General features: G+C 39.9%; 1 protein-coding gene across 6 annotated transcripts in view; it reads left to right on the top strand.

Moving 5' to 3' along the window:
* The window catches only part of si:ch211-200p22.4 (phosphatidylinositol-binding clathrin assembly protein), a 97,577-nt gene that overhangs the window by 74,150 nt on the left and 3,246 nt on the right, over positions 1-20,181 (top strand). For 2 of the 6 annotated variants that reach the window (XM_062066103.1, XM_062066101.1), the window contains 7 exons: positions 2,001-2,111; positions 9,145-9,285; positions 9,378-9,408; positions 9,489-9,621; positions 9,994-10,017; positions 19,885-19,941; positions 20,007-20,123. In XM_062066103.1, coding sequence (XP_061922087.1) covers positions 2,001-2,111; positions 9,145-9,285; positions 9,378-9,408; positions 9,489-9,621; positions 9,994-10,017; positions 19,885-19,941; positions 20,007-20,123 — 614 coding nt within the window. The remainder of the gene's footprint in view (positions 1-2,000; positions 2,112-9,144; positions 9,286-9,377; positions 9,409-9,488; positions 9,622-9,993; positions 10,018-19,884; positions 19,942-20,006; positions 20,124-20,181) is intronic. The other 4 variants (XM_062066104.1, XM_062066106.1, XM_062066107.1 and 1 more) reach the window with 4 other exon arrangements.

Raw genomic sequence — 20,181 nt, forward strand, 5'->3', positions numbered from 1 at the left:
ATCTGTATGAGTTTCTGTGTTAATTAAAATATAGTATAGAAGGTCAAGCATGAAGAGATGTTTGTTGCACTTTAATTTTGTTATTAATGTTATATATATAATGTTTTTATGTTGAAAAACCAAAGCTAAAGTAGCAGTTAAATGTTAAAATGTTGGTTACTGTGCTTTCATTGAAGAAGTCAGTCAATTATATTTATATAGCGCTTTTTTCTGGTGACTCAAAGCACTTTACATAGTGAAACCCATTATCTTCATTTTTAAGCTACATTTAAACCAGTGTGGGTGACATTGGGAGCAGGTGGGTAAAGTATCTTGCCTAAGGACACAACAACAGTGACTAAGATGGCGGAAGCGGGGATCGAACCTGCAACCCTCAAGTTGCTGGCACGGCCGCTCTACCAACCGAGCAATGTCTTGAATGTTGAAAATAAGAGCAGAAAATATTTCCTCTTGTTAATTCAACCTAAAGTGTTGGTTGCACTTCTATTCAGAAACGATGTGAATGTATTGGCCTTTAATTGTTGTTTACCTGCTTGTTTGTATCCATAATTCATGTATCTAATTCCCATACAAGAAATAACAGGAATTTAGGAAACTTCACCTGCAGTGTCCAGTATCCAGTATTTGTTTCACAGTAATACTGCATGTGCTAAAAAGTTACAGAATCTATTTCAACTCAGTGAATCTTTTGGGATCGTGTCGTTCTGAAAAAAATATTGTCTCTGAATCAAATCGGCAACCACAAATTCTGAATTGAATGGAATCGTTGTTAAAACGAATGGTTACACTCTTAACAATATCCCATAATGACAATGTACAAAAGTTTTTTTTGTTTTTTTTTTTGCTTATTTATTGAAAACAAAAAACTAAGTGATGCAATGTACATACGTATTCACAGCCTTTGCTCAATACTTTGTTGATGCACCTTTGGCAACAGTTACAGCCTCAAGTCTTTTTGAATACGATGCCACAGGCCTGGCACACCTATCTTTGGCCAGTTTCGCCCTTTCCTCTTTGCAGCACTTCTCAAGCTCCAACAGGTTGGATGGGAAGTGTCGTTGCACAGCCATTTTCAGATGTCTCCAGAGATGTTCAATCGGATTCAAGTCTAGGCTCTGGCTGGGCCACTCAAGGACAATTTCTTCGACTTAATGCTTGGTTTGTGGTCTTCCATGCACTGTCAAGTGTGGGACCTTATATGTAGACAGGTGTGTGCCTTTCCAAATCATGTCCAACCAACTGAATGTACCACTGGTGGTCTCCAATTAAGCTGTAGGAACATCTCAAAGAATGATCAGTTGAAACATAATGCCTCTGAGCTCACTTTTGAGCTTCATGGCAAAATCAGTGAATACTTATGTACATGTGATTTATTTTAATTTGCAAAAATCTCTCTTTTGTATATTGTAATTATGATTTATTGTGTGTAAAATTTTGAAGACAATAGAATAAGGCTGTAACAAAACAAAATGTGAAAAAAGTAAAGGGTTGTTAATACTTTCCGGATGGGTTGATTTTTAAAGCCTGCAGTCCGCTTGTTTCAATAAAAAACGTATCGCAGACATACACCCTCAGGGTGTTACAAGCTTAATGAAAAGGGCTTTAACTTTAGCCTCTTCATCCCCTGCCTGCTTCCTAAAGGGTTAGTTGTTAAAATTACCAGACAAAAAAAGGAGTTTGCTCCTTTTGTCATGCAATACATCAAACTTAATCCCTGCCAGGGATTCAGCGGCAAGAAAACAAAAGGTGTCTTGGTGGATTTCCCTGTGTGGATTATTTTTTCTACGAAAGCCTACCAAGCATCTCTGGTTACTTAGCAACAACATTGCTGCAAAAACAGAGTAAATGTTAAGTCTGTGAAGTCATTTTTGCAGCCCAGGTAAAACCCCATATGATGTCCAAGTATTTATCATGTGGAGTCGTTCCAAAAGATGTCATCTCAGGTGTTATTTCCTGCTACAGTACAAGCTGCGCTTTAATGTTGGACCTACATCCCTCAGGATTGGAGAGCCAGCCCCTGCAGCAGAGCGTGTCAGCCATGACTGTAGATTTCGATGCTGTGTTCGGGAATAAGGCCTCTCCCGCTAACGACGGAACGCAACCAGCAGCCGGTAAAGCCTTTCCCCCCCAACCCCATCTGACCGTCAGACTGGGAACTAAAACATTTTGGCTCTGCGGGCAGCACCAGCGTCGCTTCAGATTAACCCCCGTTCTTGCGTAGCTGTACTACCACACCTCTGCTACCCTTCTAACCTAATTTTGCTCAGGCTTAACTGTTATCAATCCTCTAAATCGGTGCATTTGCCTCAAAATAAAAAGTGTGGGACATACTGTAAGAGGGCCTTTGCTTTTCTTGGCGTGCATGCCTGTCTGTTCTGGTTGTACTTTTGCTAACTCAACGGAGAGCTTTACTCTGAAGCTTCTAGTGCCTTCCTTCCTGCTCGCGTCTAATCAAAGTGCAATTATTTTGCAGTGCATCTCCATACTGACAGCTCTCATCAATCAGCATTGCTACTGGAAGATGGCCAGCTTTAATCAGCCAGCTGTTTCCCATTTGCTGTTGCTGCATGTGCAAGTCACTGTGCTTTTTCCTCTCTTCCATTATTGTTTAAATGAGAAATCTTATAGAAGAGAAGGTGTATCCAAATGTTTAGTGCGTTCTACTGATGATTAGAGTACTCGCTGGTAACCTGGAGCATTTTCCAAGCGTCATTGCTATGCCTGTCGCATAGTGTACAAAATACTTTGTCACACCCTGGGTAATTCCTCTAAGTTAGAACTGGGCTTCGACGTGATAAAACCACGGACGTGTGTTCTGTCTAAAGTTTGCCAATTTGACAGTCACAGATACGACTATTTTCCATGTTGTTGGAATTTGGTGTTGTTGTCATTCCACATTGCTCATGCCAAAGTCTTGTCAATGTCATGTGGAGCTGATTATGTTGAAGATAAAGCGCATCAACAGAGTTCATCTCCACTTGGTATTGCCCTGCTTATAGCTGTTAGCATCAATCGCCACGCCAAATCGAGTTTTGTACGTCCCTCGTCTCGTCTTTTGATATCGCTCACGTCAATAGTAGGGGTGTGGGAAAAAAACGATTCGAATTCGAATCGCAATTCTCACGTTGTGCGATTCAGAATCAATTCTAATTTTTTTAAAATCGATTTTTTTATTTTTATTTTTTTATTTTTAAAAAAAATTATTTATTTTTTTAATTAATTTTTTTTAAATTAATCAATCCAACAAAACAATACACAGCAATACCATAACAATGCAATCCAATTCCAAAACCAAACCCGACCCAGCAACACTCAGAACTGCAATAAACAGAGCCATTGAGAGGAGACACAAACACGACACAGAACAAACCAAAAGTAGTGAAACAAAAATGAATATTATCAACAACAGTATCAATATTAGTTACAATTTCAACATAGCAGTGATTAAAAATCCCTCATTGACATTATCATTAGACATTTATAAAAATAAATAAAAATAAAAAATAGTGTCACAGTGGCTTACACTTGCATCGCATCTCATAAGCTTGACAATATTGTGTCCAATATCATCACAAAGATAAAATAAGTCATATTTTTGGTTAATTTAATAGTTAAAACAAATTTACATTATTGCAATCAGTTGATAAAACATTGTCCTTTACAATTATAAAAGCTTTTTACAAAAATCTACTACTCTGCTTGCATGTCAGCAGACTGGGGTCGATCCTGCTGAAATCCTATGTATTGAATGAATAGAGAATCGTTTTGAATAGGGAAAATATCGTTTTTGAATCAAGAATCGTGTTGAATCGAAAAAAATCTATTTTGAATCAAATTGTGACCCCAAGAATCGATATTGAATCTAATTGTGGGACACCCAAAGATTCACAGCCCATAGCTTACCAATGTGGAGACGTGTTATTGATGAGTCTAATTGAAGATGAAGTGCATCAAAAAGTTGCTCAAGTTGATTGTTGCGGTGAAGATAGAGTAGTGCCAAGTATAGCCACCGTGTTGTTGTTAGCATTGTTCACTCTTAACCCGAATATCTTTGTGGCTAATAATCCATAACGAGACAAATACTGTACTGTAATACATGTAAGACTTCATTTAACACTTAATTTAGGTCAAAATATGTAAAGTATGCATTAGGGTTGTACGGTATAAACAGTATTAGTATAGTACCGCGATACTATTGAATCATGTTTGGTACTATACCGCCTTTAAAAAGTACCGGTCCACCATTGGTGGATCTACACCTAACATCCACTGTAATAATACCAAATACAGTAGCGTATTTAGTCCATACTACTATGATTACGTCGATATTTTTTGGCATCGCAACATCTTCTTTCATTTAAAAAAAATGTATATTATGTTTATAAACTCAGAAAACATGTCCCTGTACTTTGAATATGACCAATGTATGATCCTGTAACTACTTGGTATCGGATTGATACCCTAATACATGGTATCATCCAAAACTAATGTAAAGTATCCAAACAACAGAAGAATAAGTGAATATTAAATTTGAACAGAAGTGTAGATAGAACATGTTAAAGGCCTACTGAAACCCACTACTACCGACCACGCAGTCTGATAGTTTATATATCAATGATGAAATCTTAACATTGCAACACATGCCAATACGGCCGGGTTAACTTATAAAGTGCAATTTTAAATTTCCCGCTAAACTTCCGGTTAAAAACGTCTATGTATGATGACGTATGCGCGTGATGTCAATCGTTGGAACGGAAGTATTCGGACGCCATTGAATCCAATACAAAAAGCTCTGTTTACATCTCAAAATTCCACAGTATTCTGGACATCTGTGTTGGTGAATCTTTTGCAATTTGTTTAATGAACAATGGAGACTGCAAAGAAGAAAGCTGTAGGTGGGATCGATGTATTAGCGGCTGGCTGCAGCAACACAAACAGGAGGACTTTGAGGTGGATAGCAGACGCGCTATCCGACGCTAGCCGCCGACCGCATCGGTGATCGGGTGAAGTCCTTCGTCGTACCGCTGGAACGCAGGTGAGCACGGGTGTTGAGCAGATGAGGGCTGGCTGGCGTAGGTGGATAGCTAATGTTTTTAGCATAGCTCTGTGAGGTCCGGTTGCTAAGTTAGCTTCAATGGCGTCGTTAGCAACAGCAATGTTAACCTTCGCCAGGCTGGAAAGCATTAACCGTGTATTTACATGTCCATGGTTTAATAGTATTGTTGATTTTCTGTCTATCTTTCCAGTCAGGGGCTTATTTCTTTTGTTTCTATTTGCAGTTAAGCCCGATGCTATCACGTTAGCTCCGTAGCTAAAGTGTTTCGCCGATGTATTGTCGTGGAGATAAAAGTCACTGTGAATGTCCATTTCGCGTTCTCGACTCTCATTTTCAAGAAGATATAGTATCCGAGGTGGTTTAAAATACAAATCCGTGATCCACAATAGAAAAAAAAAGAGAGTGTGGAATCCAATGAGCCCTTGTACCTAAGTTACGGTCAGAGCGAAAAAAGATGCGTCCTGCACTGCACTCTAGTCCTTCACTCTCACGTTCCTCATCCACTAATCTTTCATCCTGGCTCAAATTAATGGGGTAATCGTCGCTTTCTCGGTCCGAATCGCTCTCGCTGCATTGAAAACAATGGGGAAATGTGAGGAGCCTTTCAACCTTTGACGTCACGCTACTTCCGGTAGGGGCAAGGCTTTTTTTATCAGCGACCAAAAGTTGTGAACTTTATCGTCGATGTTCTCTACTAAATCCTTTCAGCAAAAATATGCGAAATGATCAAGTATGACACATAGAATGGATCTGCTATCCCCATTTAAATAAAAAAAATTCATTTTAGTAGGCCTTTAAGAGAGAAAGTAAGCAGATATTAACAGTAAATGAACAAGTAGATTATTAATAAATTTTTTACCACTTAGTAATTTTGACAAAATAATAGAATGGAAAATGACACAATATGTTACTGCATATGTCAGCAGCTAAATTAGGAGTCTTTGTTTGTTTACTTACTACTAAAAGACAAGTTGTCTTGTCTGTTCACTATTTTATTTAAGGACAAATAAAGGTCCCCCTTTATTTAGCAAAGTACCGAAAAGTATCGAAATAATTTTGGTACCGGGACAACACCAATATGCATACATTTTTTGCTTAGTTTTTAAATCTGCGATGTAGAGAAGCTGCAATATTTGAAGCGCAAGGTGGCTAGGGACGACTACTGTAATAATAAATAAATGTTTTTCTGTAAAATCAGGCTTCAGGCCAAATTTTGGAAACCCTTGTGGTAGGTGCTTGTGGCTTGTTCTGTGACACTCAGGTGTGTCTATTTGCCAACACATCTGACTGACTGGCAGCGTCTCACTACAGGGACTTTGTTTCCCAGATTTTGTGTGTGTGTGTCTGTGTGCGTGTGCGCGTGTGCATGTCTGTGTGTCCTGTCATTTTTGCTGTCTCACTGGTAAGATTTTTGTCGCTGTTTGTCACTGTTCACATTAATTTTTTGCTCCCATCATGCTTGGCGCAGCAGAGAATCACCCAGGCATCTTTGTTACACCTACTTGCCTCCCGTTGTTTTCATCTCACACGTTATTTACTCTGAAAGATGTCTTTTGTTCTCCCTGTGTGTGCAACATCTTAGCACATTTGCTCTTCTAATAGAACACTGCATGTTTCATCACCGCGCCCTCTCTCTTACGCTCTCTCTCTCCCCCGTCATTTCTCGCTGCTCTCTGTTCTGTTTGATCTTTTTCCTTTCCTTTTCTCCTGCTGCAGTCAGGGAGCAGCCTTTACTCATGACTGGGGCAAAGGATTGCATACGAGCTACAACAGAGAAATTAGACACCATGAGAATTTGTATTTATTTTTTGCTCATTGCCTCCTCCCTCTGCTAGCCTAGCAGGAAGATTATGTTGGATGTCTTGTGTCAGCACCACTGTCAGAGCTACAAACCGCTTCCTAACTAAATATTATTCCTTGCTCTTCCTTCCTGTCATTTTCTGTGTCTTGTGTTTCACAGGGTAAAAATTGTCATTTTGCACCCTTTTTTCTTCTTTTTTTTTTTTTAATCACCACTTTAAAAACATCACATATTTAAGCACCTGCTGCTGCGCTAGTTTTGTTGCATCTTTTGACTACAATGACAATAAAGATTGCATAGAAGTGCAAATCTTTCTTCTGGTAGCTAAAATTTTTTTTAAAAAAAGTTATATAAATGGGTGCATTTTGTTAGTTGCTGCAGTAAAAACCAGGTAAATATTTCCATGCTTGTACAAAACCAGTGAAGTTGGCATGTTCTTTGAATTGTAAATAAAAACAGAATACAATGATTTGCAAATTCTTGTCAACCTATATTCAATTGAATAGACTGCAAAGACAAGACACATAACGTTCAAACTGGAAAACTTTATTTTTCGCAAATATTAGCTCATTTGGAATTTGATGCCTGCAACATGTTTCAAAAAAGCTGGCACAAGTGCCTGAGAAAGTTGAGGAATGCTCATCAAACATTTATTTGGAACATCCCACAGGTGAACAGGCTAATTGGGAACAGGTGGGTGCCATGATTGGGTATAAAAGGAGCTTCCATTAAATGCTCCGTCATTCACAAACAAGGATGGGGCGAGGGTCACCACTTTGTAAACAAATGCCTGAGAAAATTGTCGAACAGTTTAAGAACAACATTTCTCAACCAGCTATTGCAAGGAATTTAGGGATTTCACCATCTACAATCCGTAATATCATCAAAAGGTTCAGCGAATCTGCAAAAATCCCTGCAAGTAAGTGATGAAATTACGGACCTTTGATCCCTCTGGCGGTACTGCATCAAAAAGCGACATCAGTGTGTAAAGGATATCACCACATGGGCTCAGGAACACTTCAGAAAACCACTGTCAGTAACTACAGTTTGTGGCTACATCTGTAAGTGCAAGTTAAAACTGTACTATGCAAAGTGAAAGCAATTTATCAACAACACCCAGAAACGCCGCCGGCTTCGCTAGGCTCAAGCTCATCTAAGATGGACTGATGCAAAGTGGAAAAGTGTTCTGTGGTCTGACAAGTCCACATTTCAAATAGTTTTTGGAAACTGTGGACGTTGTGTCCTCCGGAACAAAGAGGAAAAGAACCATCCAGATTGTTATAGGCGCAAAATTCAAAAGCCAGCATCTGTGATGGTATGGGGGTGTATTAGTGCCCAAGGCATGGGTAACTTACACATCTGTGAAGGCACCATTAATGCTGAAAGGTACACACAGGTTTTGGAGCAACATATGTTGCCATCCAAGCAACGTTATCATGGACGCCCCTGCTTATTTCAGCAAGACAATGCCAAGCTACGTGTTACAACAGCGTGGCTTCATAGTAAAAGTGCGGGTACTAGACTGTAGTCCAGACCTGTCTCCCATTGAAAATGTGTGGTGCAATATGAAGCCTGAAATACCACAACGGAGACCCAGGACTGTTGAACAACTTACGCTGTACATCAAGCAAGAATGGGAAAGAATTCCACCTGAAAAGCTTCAAAAATTGGTCTCCTCAGTTCCCAAACATTTACTGAGTGTTGTTAAATGGAAAGGCCATGTAACACCTATGCCAACTTTTTTGCAATGTGTTGCTGCCTTTAAGTTCTAAGTTAATGATTATTTGAAAAAAAAAATTCTGTTTCTCAGTTTTAACATTAAATATCTTGTCTTTGCCGTCTATTCAACTGAATATAAGTTGAAAAGGATTTGCAAATTATTTTATTTTCTTATTTATGAATTACACAACGGGCCAACTTCAATGGTTTTGGGTTTTGTATTTTAAAGCTCACTTTGAATAAGTCACTTTGTGTACTTTTTAATGTTGTAGAGCTAGTTAGTAGTATGTTGCTGTTACCATTCATCTTAACAATACTACAGCACATGTTGACATAACGACCTATTTGTCATAGAAATTACCCTTTACCACTGTTATAGACTCATTAGCTTGATTGAAAGCTGACCCAACCACTTACCACTCATACGCCGGCACACCAAGGCTGGAAGTTGTTATTGGCATTTGTGCCACCTGACAATACATTAACAAAATATAATTTTTTTGAGTGTGTGCACAAACAGCCCACAGTCGACATTCACATTACAAGATTGGATGTGCTGCTACCTCAGGTTTTAACGCCCTGGGAACGCTGTTAAAGCCTTCGGTTCCCGCACACACAGGGCCTCCTCTCCCCCCTCAAATGGTCTTCCAGTCTGGAGGGAAGCTGCTCGCCAACGACCTGGACTCCTCTCTAGCCAGCCTCGTGGGCAGTGAGTGAAACATGACCTTGCTACTTTATATATAATGCAGCTATACTACTCAAGTCTGCATGACTATGATCAACGTCATCCTATCTCCTCAGATCTGCAGTTTGGTGGAACACCATCCAAAAAGTAAGACCTGTCTTTCCGACATTTGTCTTTTACACTGGCGTGCATTGGTTTCACATCCCGATGGTATTGATCCTCTCCAGGCCAGAGATGCATTGGAGCCAGCAGGGAGAGAAGAAACTGACGGGAGGCCATAACTGGCAAAACAAGACCATGTCCACTACCCACTGGAGCCCGGCCCCCATGGTCGCACAGCCCATGCCTGTGCCACACGTGGTGAGTTGCACGAGTCCTTACAATGTGTTACATGCACGCAAATGAGAATCCCTCATATGTTGTATTTTTACAACCATTTGCTTGCTGTCACCGCCCCCTCCACTTTGGCCTCTTCAAGCTTTTCTTCCGTCTGTTTTGCAGCGTCATGCCTTCATTTTCCTTCCCTTCTTTGCTTGCGTTCACTTAAATCTCCGTTTTGCTTTGTCATCTGCTTACCATTTATTTCCCTGCTGTCCATATTTGGCCCTTGTTTGTCTCGTATGTGTTATGTTTGTATTAACCTTCATTTGTCTTTTTCCTCTCCTCACTTCTCTATCTGTGTCTGCTCGTCTTTCTGTTTTTTTGTATTCTTCTTGTTGCATCCCGATGCAGAATGGAATGTTCTATACAAGTTATGTAAGTACCCTAACATTTGCTCCATTAATGGGTTGTTCCTGTCAATCTTTTGGTACAATATACATGCATACGCACGAGTTTCCTTGTTTACTCTCATGCTAAATATGACACTAAATTACCCTTATATGCCAGTTAAGAGCTGCAGTGTGGAGAAGAGGTATTCAATAGTGGTATATAATAAGCTCTGCTTCCTCCTACTCCTTTTCAGACTTGTTGAACGGCGCAAATGTAACCATGTGATCTTTATGAAAGTCAATTCTAAGGCATGTCCGAAACAAATAAACCATAACCAAAACATAAGTGGCTGAAAAGTGGGTAAAAAGCCACTAAGGACAGACTGCTTTCCCTGCCGCATCCCTTATAGACGGTGAGCTGACATGAGAAAAAGTGCCTAGAAAATGAATTTCGCTCCCACGTCTAAGCACAACTTGTTCAATGCATTTTTGCATAGATAATACCCTTCTGGACTTTGGGTTAAAAGTTCAGAACATGATACCTAGCCAAATTTTGTCACAAGCCAGAAATGTATATAGAGGTAAATCACAAAAAACGAAAATCTTGTGCTGCAGTTTTGGCTTGTAAAATATGTCTTATTCATTTTGGCAACACAAAATCTTTCTCAAATATCATAAATACATATACCTAACATCTGAAACAAATATTGGTGCCTTAGTATACTCATATGTGAATTTAGATCATGAAATGTAGCAAATTTCTTAAAAAACGATTCAACTGAAGTGATTTGCCCCAGCACAATGAAGCACACACTTATTAAATTTAGCTAAAAGCTTATGTATCATACATTAAAAAAATGTCACAACCTTCTATGTAATCAAAGGTACAAAAGAAGTAACACACCGTGGCCAAAAGTGGCTTAAAATCTAGCAAAATATTACCATGCACCCCAAAACTGGAATAAGGCAAAAATGGACAAGATTAAAATAGATGCAGTAAAGGCCCAAATTGGTATAAAATATGATAAATATTTATTAAAGTAGCAAATTGTTTCACAGCATGTGTCATTTATACCCCCCCCCCCCCCACACACACACACACAAACACACACAAAAGACCAAAACAAATTTGAAAAAAAAGGTAATACAGACATTATTTAAGCTTTACCGTTAAAATGGCAGTGTGGCATCTCGATAATCAAACATCTTGATAAAGAAACAAAAGTGGCAAATTTTACATGGTGACATGGTGCGTAATTACTCATCAATATCACTTTCATCTGTGTCATCATCCCATGCACCTCTTTCTTCTGTTTCCTTTGAAACATTTCCACAGTTCTGGCAGTGACATAAATCAGTACAAGACATTTTTGCAGACATACATGAACATCTTTCTGTTTCACATTTGCTTGTCTTGCAACCACAGTGGACTACCTGCAGCACACTATCTGGGGCAGGATTTCTAGTCATCCATCTTACTGTTAACTCCCCATCCTCAATGTACCATCCATTGCCAATGGGTGAAGGGGCACACATCATACCAGTCAGGGAATGTCGCATTACTGCTGCTTGGTAGTTTGCCCTTTTGCAGTGTTGGTGGAGGGCATCACTTGTTGGGGGAATGGACAGTTCTGGCAAAGCTGACGATGCCATACAGAATGCTTTGTATCTTGCATCGTTCACGTCTTTGGCAGATGCCTGTCCATACAGGTGGCACACATATTTGCTCAGTGTTTTGAACGTAGACTGGTCAAGGTTAAAACTGCTGCCCAGATTTGAGAACGCAGTCAGGTATTCGTCTTTCTGACAAGCAAGAGAAAATGTCTTCCTTTTGCCCTTGCCATGAAAGGCACTGGTCGAGTCACAACCTGTGAAGGTATGGATGCCAATGAGTGCAGAACAAACACTGTTGCCAAGAGCTGCTGCCACCTTAGCCACGTCTATGATCCTCGTTCTGTTGCCTACTCCCGTGAAAAAATACAAGCTACACTGTAAAGCTCTTTGAAGACTTACAGCAATCACTGCCACATCAGTGTCAGGGCTTTTGATGACAACAGTTTGATGTTCTTGTGCAGCATGCTGTGCATGTAAAAACACCCTAGTGTCACATTCCTCATGGTCACATGTCAGTTCGTGAACAGCACTGACAGTTTGTGAACCCTCTTTCACAGTAACACAGTGACACAGTTCTCCATGTGCTATGTACAAGCTGAAGTCCCTGCCCAAAATGGTGAGATCAGCATCTCGCCATGCAACAAAGAGGAATTCTGCCAGTGCTGCTTTGTTGGTCCCATTAGACCAGCTGTTGTACTAGCCGTGTGTTCACTGTCACTTTCAGCTTGGCTTTCAGCTTGGCTCACCTCAGTTGACTCGGTAGTTGATGGTGATGTGCCTGATGGCAGAGGTACCCTGTCTGCTAACGATAATGTCTCAACAAAAACCATTTCAGAGACGTTGCGCTGGGGAGGGCAGTGGAAAACCAGCTGGGGGAAATCACGGACCAACCTTCTTTTCAGTTTATCCCTCCTGAAACATAAAGTTAAAGGGAAATATGAGCACATTACACACAGACACACAGACACAGACACAGACACACACACACACACACACACACACACACACACACACACACACACACACACACACACACACACACACACACACACACACATCAATGATAATCAAATTACTTTAAACATACTCTCATAGCCTTTATGGGGAGAGACTAAATCTATAAATAATAAACTTTTCAGTATGAATATTTTATTATTTTTGTTTCAGTTACCTGTAGCCTGAAGCATCAAGATCTTCGTGCTTCTTAACGGTGTCCACGAACAACTTCCTTAGCTTGTCCATTCTCAGCACCTCTTTGTCAATTATAATCCTTTGACGGATCACTTGGTCACAGAAGAGGTTGTAGCTGTCAGCAAAGGGTTGTCTGAAAACACACACACACACACACACTTAACATGTGCAAAGAGTCATGCTTTCAAAGCTGTATCTTAAGCAAAACTAAATATAAGCTGCATGTTGTTGAAATTTTTTTTACTTTTTAAATGTGAGCAAAATGACAGTACAGTGTAATTACTCACATTTCTTCATCTCTGGTTGCAGTGTGCGTTGCTGTAGACAGTGACAAGAACCTGGTGTACTGTCTGTAACAGGTCCTATGGTACCGGACCTCTATAGCAACACAGTCTTTGTCGTTGATGTGCAGAAGAATGGCAGCATCTTTCTTAATCTCAGCTGCCTTCAGCAACTGGCCTTTAAAAGAAAAATAATTAGAATAAGCTTTATTGGCAAAATCAGAGATTTACAAGTAAAAAAGTGTGTGTGTGTGTGTGTGTCTTGAGTGGGGGGTTGGAGAGGTATTTATGACCCTGTGATTTACGACTCTGTGATGTGAGCTGCTGAACTCCCAGCTAAACATTCCAAGATTCAAGATATCTATTGTCATATGCACAGATAAACAGACAGTCACACTGCACAATGAACAGCTTATTTTGCTGGTCCCCCTTGCAAATTCACAAAATATAAATATAAATATAAACTTAAGCTACATAAAGAATCACAGAATATAAAAATTAAACAAGAATAAACTTAAACTATATTGCACACTTACAATAAACTTACTAAAAATGTAAATGCTAAGGATGTTTAATACTAATAAATATAATAAAATAAAATAAGAAACAAAAATAAAGAAATAAGATAAAGTAAATTAAAGTGTGGATCTTACAACAGATCTATAGTGGGCATGAGTAGACAGAAGCAGTATTGCACATTCAGTTCACAGTGAAGATGATAATGGATGATATGACAATGATGATGTATAAAGTGCACTATGCATTCTTCAATTATTGTAGCAGCAGTGGAGGTGACATGAAGTCACAGCAGGGATGTGGGTAGTGGTCACAGTTCAGTCAGTTCAGGGATGAGGGGTGAGGTGTGAAGGTGTGCGGGGGGAGGGGTGGGGGTTGTGATGTGTAAATCAGTCCAGGGGTGTGTGTGTGTGTGTGTGTGTGGGGGGGGGGGAGAGAGAGATTGGGGCTGTGGTGTGAAGGTATATGGGGGGATGGGTGGGGCTTCCTTTTCTAGGCCAGTGGTTCTCAAACTTTTAAATTCCAAGGTCTCCCCTTAACTCTGACAGTGTATAAATGGTCCATTTGGTTATTACAAAGTAACAACACATTCTTTCAATCCTACGCTATGTACTGTAACATTATTACTATAGATTCACACACGTGTGTGTGTGTGTGTGTGTGTGTGTGTGTGTGTGTGTGTGTGTGTGTGTGTGTGTGTGTGTGTGTGTGTGTGTGTGTGTGTGTGTCACATACCTGCCGACACGGTTTCTGCTTGTGTGAGTTGATCCCTCTGGCGTTTTCCTCCCACACGAGTGTACTTTTCCACTTTTTGACAAATTATACAGATGGCTGGCAGGACGGGGCCGGCAGAAGCAACGGGCAAACCTGAACGAGATCGAAGTTTCTTTCGGGGAGTTTCAGACGTGCCTGCTGACTGACCTGCGGCTGCAGATGGTTCTCCCACCGCCCGTGCGGTCCTTTTCTCGGCATAAAACAATGCAGATTTATCTGTAAAACGTCGGTAGCATTTTGCGTGAAACCCAGCGTCGTCAGGAATAGCGTCAAAATCTACATCCGAGCAATGTTTATAGATTTCTGCCAGATGCTTGTTCTGGTCTTGCAGACAAAGCCACTGTTTTAAATAGTTTCTGTATGTGTCCCACCGTGTCCGAGTGAAGTGCTGGACGTCCTCATTGTTCACAGATGAAAGATGCATATAGCATCTTTTATTTTCCTCTTTACGCACTTTTTTTCTAACTTTTGAGGTCTTTCGTTCCTCTTCACTCTCGGATGTTGTCGTCGCCATAGCAGGTATGTTGTTAGAATAAAGCTGCTACCTGATTGGTCCATGTGACCAAAACCGCGACACTCCCCACTAGATATCACTGCGCCTCACTGAAAAATAGTACCGGCTTTCAACACCGATTACACAAAATGGGCTAGGTGTCAATTTCCGAACTTTTGGTATCTTACTTACTACCAGTAAATCTATTTTATGAAGTAAAAATGATGTTGTGCCGTTGGTGTGGGAGCGAAACTGAACGATATGAGCCTTGACCACAGGCACTATTACACATAAGGCTACATGCTAGCAGAAAGTGAGAAACAGTGCCCTCATAAAACGGACATATGGACAGAGAGGGTGTAGTGGTGCATAAGAAGTCCAGTGTTTCTCATAAACTGCCAAGATACCTGTGGCGGTGGGGGCGTGGCTATGGGCGTGGTCACCATGACATCATCGATTAATTTGCATAATTTACTACAATGATATGATTTTCTCTAAAAAGGCTCAAAAAATGTATACTTACTAATTAATAATAACAGTTTTGTTTTAAACGGACATCCATCCATCCATCCATCCATCCATTTTACAATATAATTACAACACTTTATGTACATATTTATATACAGATTTGAACAATAAGTTATTCACTGAAATATATTTATTAATTGTGGTTCTTACAAAAAATATCTTATAAAATATAAAAGCTAAAATGTCTCTTAAAGCTCTGCCCCTTTAATTAGTGCATACTAAATAATTTAACTTTAGCCTACTACTACAACCATATTATTTACCAGCAACATAAAGTGAAACAGAGGCAGAGGTGTCCTGCCACGGTCAGTAACAAATAAACAGAAAACAGTAGTGGTGGTAGATAGACACAGAGCTTCATCAAACATCTGATCCAATCTTGAACTTTAGACTGCCATCAGTTTTACTCCCTACACTTAACCATGTGTTTCCTACTGCCTGCAGACTTTGCACCCTTTGTTATATACACATGTTGTGTTTCTAATATAAGTACATTTAATAAAGTCAAATACAAATAAGGCAACAAGAGAAGTATCCTACATTTCTCTTTTGTAAAGTAAATCTGAACAGCCGATATGGGCATCTACATCAACTATATGATTTGCCTGAGAAGCTGGAGAGGACAAAAAAAAATAAAAAAAATATTTTATTTTATTATTTTTATTTATTTTTTTATTATTTATTTGTGGCGGACGTAATTCTTTCGTGGCGGGCCGCCACAAATAAATGAATGTGTGGGAAACACTGAAGTCTTTTCGGTATGTTGCTACATGTCAGGAGTGTCCAGAGTGTGGCCTCGCAACTTCTTTATTATTGACCCTCCCCATTTTGTAAAAATCATAATGAGACAGTGTAGGACAGTGGTTCTCAAACTTTTTTTGTCATCCCCCACTTTGGACAAGGGAGAGTTTTCAAGCCCCACCTGCCCCCATCGCCCCAACAGAACGCTAATGCCAAGCTTAACATTTTCAAATTTATTGAACATCAAGTAACATCAAGTTGTATACATTCAAACTCAATAACATAAAATAACATCAAGTTCAATAATAAATAAAATAACTGTGCAGCTGTGGTATAACTTGCATCAAGTTCAATAATAAATCAAATAACTTGCATCAAGTTCAATAATAAATCAAATAACTTGAATCAAGTTCAATAATAAATAAAACAAAAGTGTTATAACTTGCATCAAGTTCAATAATAAATCAAATAACTTGCATCAAGTTCAATAATAAATAAAACAAAAGTGTTATAACTTGCATCAAGTTCAATAATAAATCAAAAGTGTTATAACTTGCATCAAGTTCAATAATAAATCAAAAAAATTGTTATAACTTGCATCAAGTTCAATAATAAATCAAATAAAAGTGTTATAACTTGCATCAAGTTCAATAATAAATCAAATAAAAGTGTTATAACTTGCTTCAAGTTCAATAATAAATCAAATAACTTGCATCAAGTTCAATAATAAATAAAATAAAAGTGCCACTTTGCAATCTTTGCAAAAAAAAAGGAGGAGCTATGCATTTTGGCAAGACAGGGCAGGTGAACAGGGGCGCCGCTAGGGATTTTGGGCCCCATGAAAAGAATCTTTACAGGGCCCCCAACACAGCGGCAACATTTTTTTGATGCTATTTTACATACAATTATGCATTTTAATGGTATTCTGAATACACTGGAATTAATTTTGAGTCATTTATTTGCTGCACCACTGATTCTTGAGACTGTAGTAAAATGTATTATATTTTGTATTTTATTATTATTATTATTTCAACACACACAGCTGCTCACCTCCTTCCTCATGTGGGGGCACTGGGGCTGATTCAGGGGCAGGGGGATTTGAGGGCTGACAGACAGCTGCTGCTGCTGCTGCTGCTGCTGCTGCTGGTGCACTTGACTCTGTTCAGAATGAGGCATCATTTTGACAGAGGGGAGATCAACTATTATTGAATAAGAACAGCTTGATAAATGTTTGACTGGATTGATTATTTAACTAATATATCAGTAAAATGTAAACATCCAGAGTTTTCTTGAGCTAACATGGTGAGAAAAGTGAGCTAGCTTATTACCACAGACAGGGACAAAGTTAATATGCATAACTTTCCACCACAACTAACAAACCCACCTTTTTTTGGGAAATATTAGGTGACATATTGTCGACCCTTCAACTCCTTCTCCTCTCTTATTTTATTTTCCTTTCTTTTTTGGCTGCCTGATTTTTGAGGCATACTGCTGTCCCCTCCGCTTTTCCCGCTGTGGCGCTGTCTGTCTGTCTGTGACAAATCGCCGGTGCTCTACCTGCAGCTGATCCAGTCGGACTGAACCATTTTACGTAAATAGAGGGGGGGAAGGGAGGGCCCTGCAGGTGTTGATGCTTCCAAAACAAATAAAGGTATTGTTACCAGGACATGGACAATAAAACATGTGTTAGTTAATAACTTAGTGTCATTATTTTTTCTGTATTATAATTTCGTCATCATTAGGGGCCTCTCTGGGCCCCCCTCCATCATGGGCCCCTAGAATCCGTCTTCCCCCCCCCCCCCCCCCCCCCCCTTTTCGGCGCCCCTGCAAGTGAACAAGAGTTTTACAGTACTCCAGCATTAGTGGCTGCAATGAGCCTGTTTTGCACTGCACAGCTTTTCAAATCGGGGTTGCAGGCTTGACACTGCCACTGTTAAAACCTCATTGAGTTCGGGGCTGAGCTGGCTTGACGCGAGTGCTTCCCGGTGAATGACACACAGTGTGTCCAATGCGCATTTGGCGCAACCCTCTTTATTAGAGCCTGCAGCCCGTTTCTTTACCCTGCCATGGTCTGTGCGCCATCAGAGCAAAAGCCCACACAGTTTTCCCATTTAAGGTTGTGTTCTTTGAGGAAACTGTCCATTATCTCGAACAGCTCATCAGCAGTGGCTCTATTTTTTATGTATTTGCAAAACAGCAAATCCTCGCACATTGACTCGCCATTCACAAAGCTTCCGCTTAGCCCCGCCCCCATTAGTTACTGTTGCTATCTCTGTCAAACTTTCGCTCCTACCTAGAAATTTAAAGCATACAGGAAAAATAAGTAATTTACATTTATTTATATAGCGGATTCCACAGACAGAATCACAAAGTGATTTACAGTTTGTATAGAAAATGAAAGCATAGTAAAAAAAAATAATCCAAGAATATAATTTTTTTTTTTTTAAAAAGTAAAGTGAAATTTCCTCCCGTTCCTGTCATGTCTCTATTCCCCACCAGTGGGGCGCGCCCCACACTTTGAGAAACTCTGGTGTAGGATATCGCATTAATTTGCTGTGTCCCCTATTTCAAAAAGCTGAGATGTTTTGTTTACATATTTTAGTATAGACTGACATACATTGGATTAGTTTTAGCATGTTTGATGCACTAAAGAAATTTTCTATCTTAATTTTTCTGTCTGTGCCCTCGCTGGAAAAAGTTTGAACACCCCTGATGCAAAGCAGCGCTCCGACAGGCTAACATAGAAAATTGCTTTTATGCAAAAATATTACCTTTCTTACCTGTCTTAGAAATGTGTGCACAATGTAGGGGAAAAAAAAAACCCTGGGACTTGTCAACTCGACTAATATTAACTCAAGTGAGAGCAATATTATGGTGTTTACACGCTCTGTGCAATTTCTGCCTTGATCTACAAGTTGCTTCTTTGCCAGGCAGCATTTTGTGGTTATTATTGCACATAATGTGTGGCTTGAAAATAGACACTCATGCTAAGTTCGTTCGGACTTGTCGAGCATGGAGGACAGGTCATAATAGGATTGTTTTTTACATTCAAAACACTTCATTGTGGTCTACATAACATGTAATGCTGGTTCTCTGGTCAACATAGTGCATACATTATTTTTTACACACCGTTTTCATGCCACTTTCTGACCTTCTCTTCTGGATGCACTGTTTTGTTGTAGTTTTTAGCGCTTCCATAACAAGTCCACTGACGCTACTTTGTATAAAAATGGCAACAGCGGAGGATGCGTGTCCATGTTCGAGCCAGGATAGCGAAAAAGAAGGAGCTTATTGACTGCAGCACTGACACCAATGGCAGACTTGCGCAAGGCACTCTGTGTACAGTCATACCATATATGGATAATCTGGTGAAGTTTTTCCCCAACCAGTGACATCACAAGATGGGCAAATTCCAAACAGGTTGTTTGAAAGAAATATGAAGGAAGGCAAGATTGTTTTATAAATATCTCCGCCATTCCTCCATGGTTGGATTTCAAATGTTCTGGGCTTATGCAGATCCCAAATACACAACAGCAGGTACCATTAGGTAAGAAAAGTTGGTTTGGGCCCCTTTAAATGCTTCCCTGTCAATGATTCCCATTGGGATTCCCCTAAAAATATTTACCTGTGCTCCTGGCATGCACGCACTCATCAGCTTTAAAGGTTCACTTATTGATGGGGATTGGCATTTGTTTCCAGTGTCAACAATTCATGCCTCAGGCTGCCTCAACTTTTTCGAACAATTCTGAGTCATTTCCTGTTTTCTCTTCCAAAGGCTCCTGCTTCGATGGCTTTCCCCATGACGACACCGCAAGTGCCTGTGTATGGAATGGTAAGGGAACAATGCACTTTAAATATGTTTAGGACTGCCCACTACCTTTCGTATGTTCTCCACAGGTCCCTCCCCAGTTGGGTCAAGTGGGTGGGGTACCAGTCATGGCTCCTCAGCCAATAATGTACAACCAGCCTGTTCTCAGACCCTCTAACCCCTTTGCACCCATGCCAGGAGCCCAGGTCAGACCACACAAAGAAACACACAGGATGATAAGTAACATTTTAGTGTGGAATTTGT

This window comes from Entelurus aequoreus, linkage group LG12 (assembly GCF_033978785.1).
Source record: "Entelurus aequoreus isolate RoL-2023_Sb linkage group LG12, RoL_Eaeq_v1.1, whole genome shotgun sequence".
In the NCBI taxonomy this organism is placed as follows: Eukaryota; Metazoa; Chordata; class Actinopteri; order Syngnathiformes; family Syngnathidae; genus Entelurus; species Entelurus aequoreus.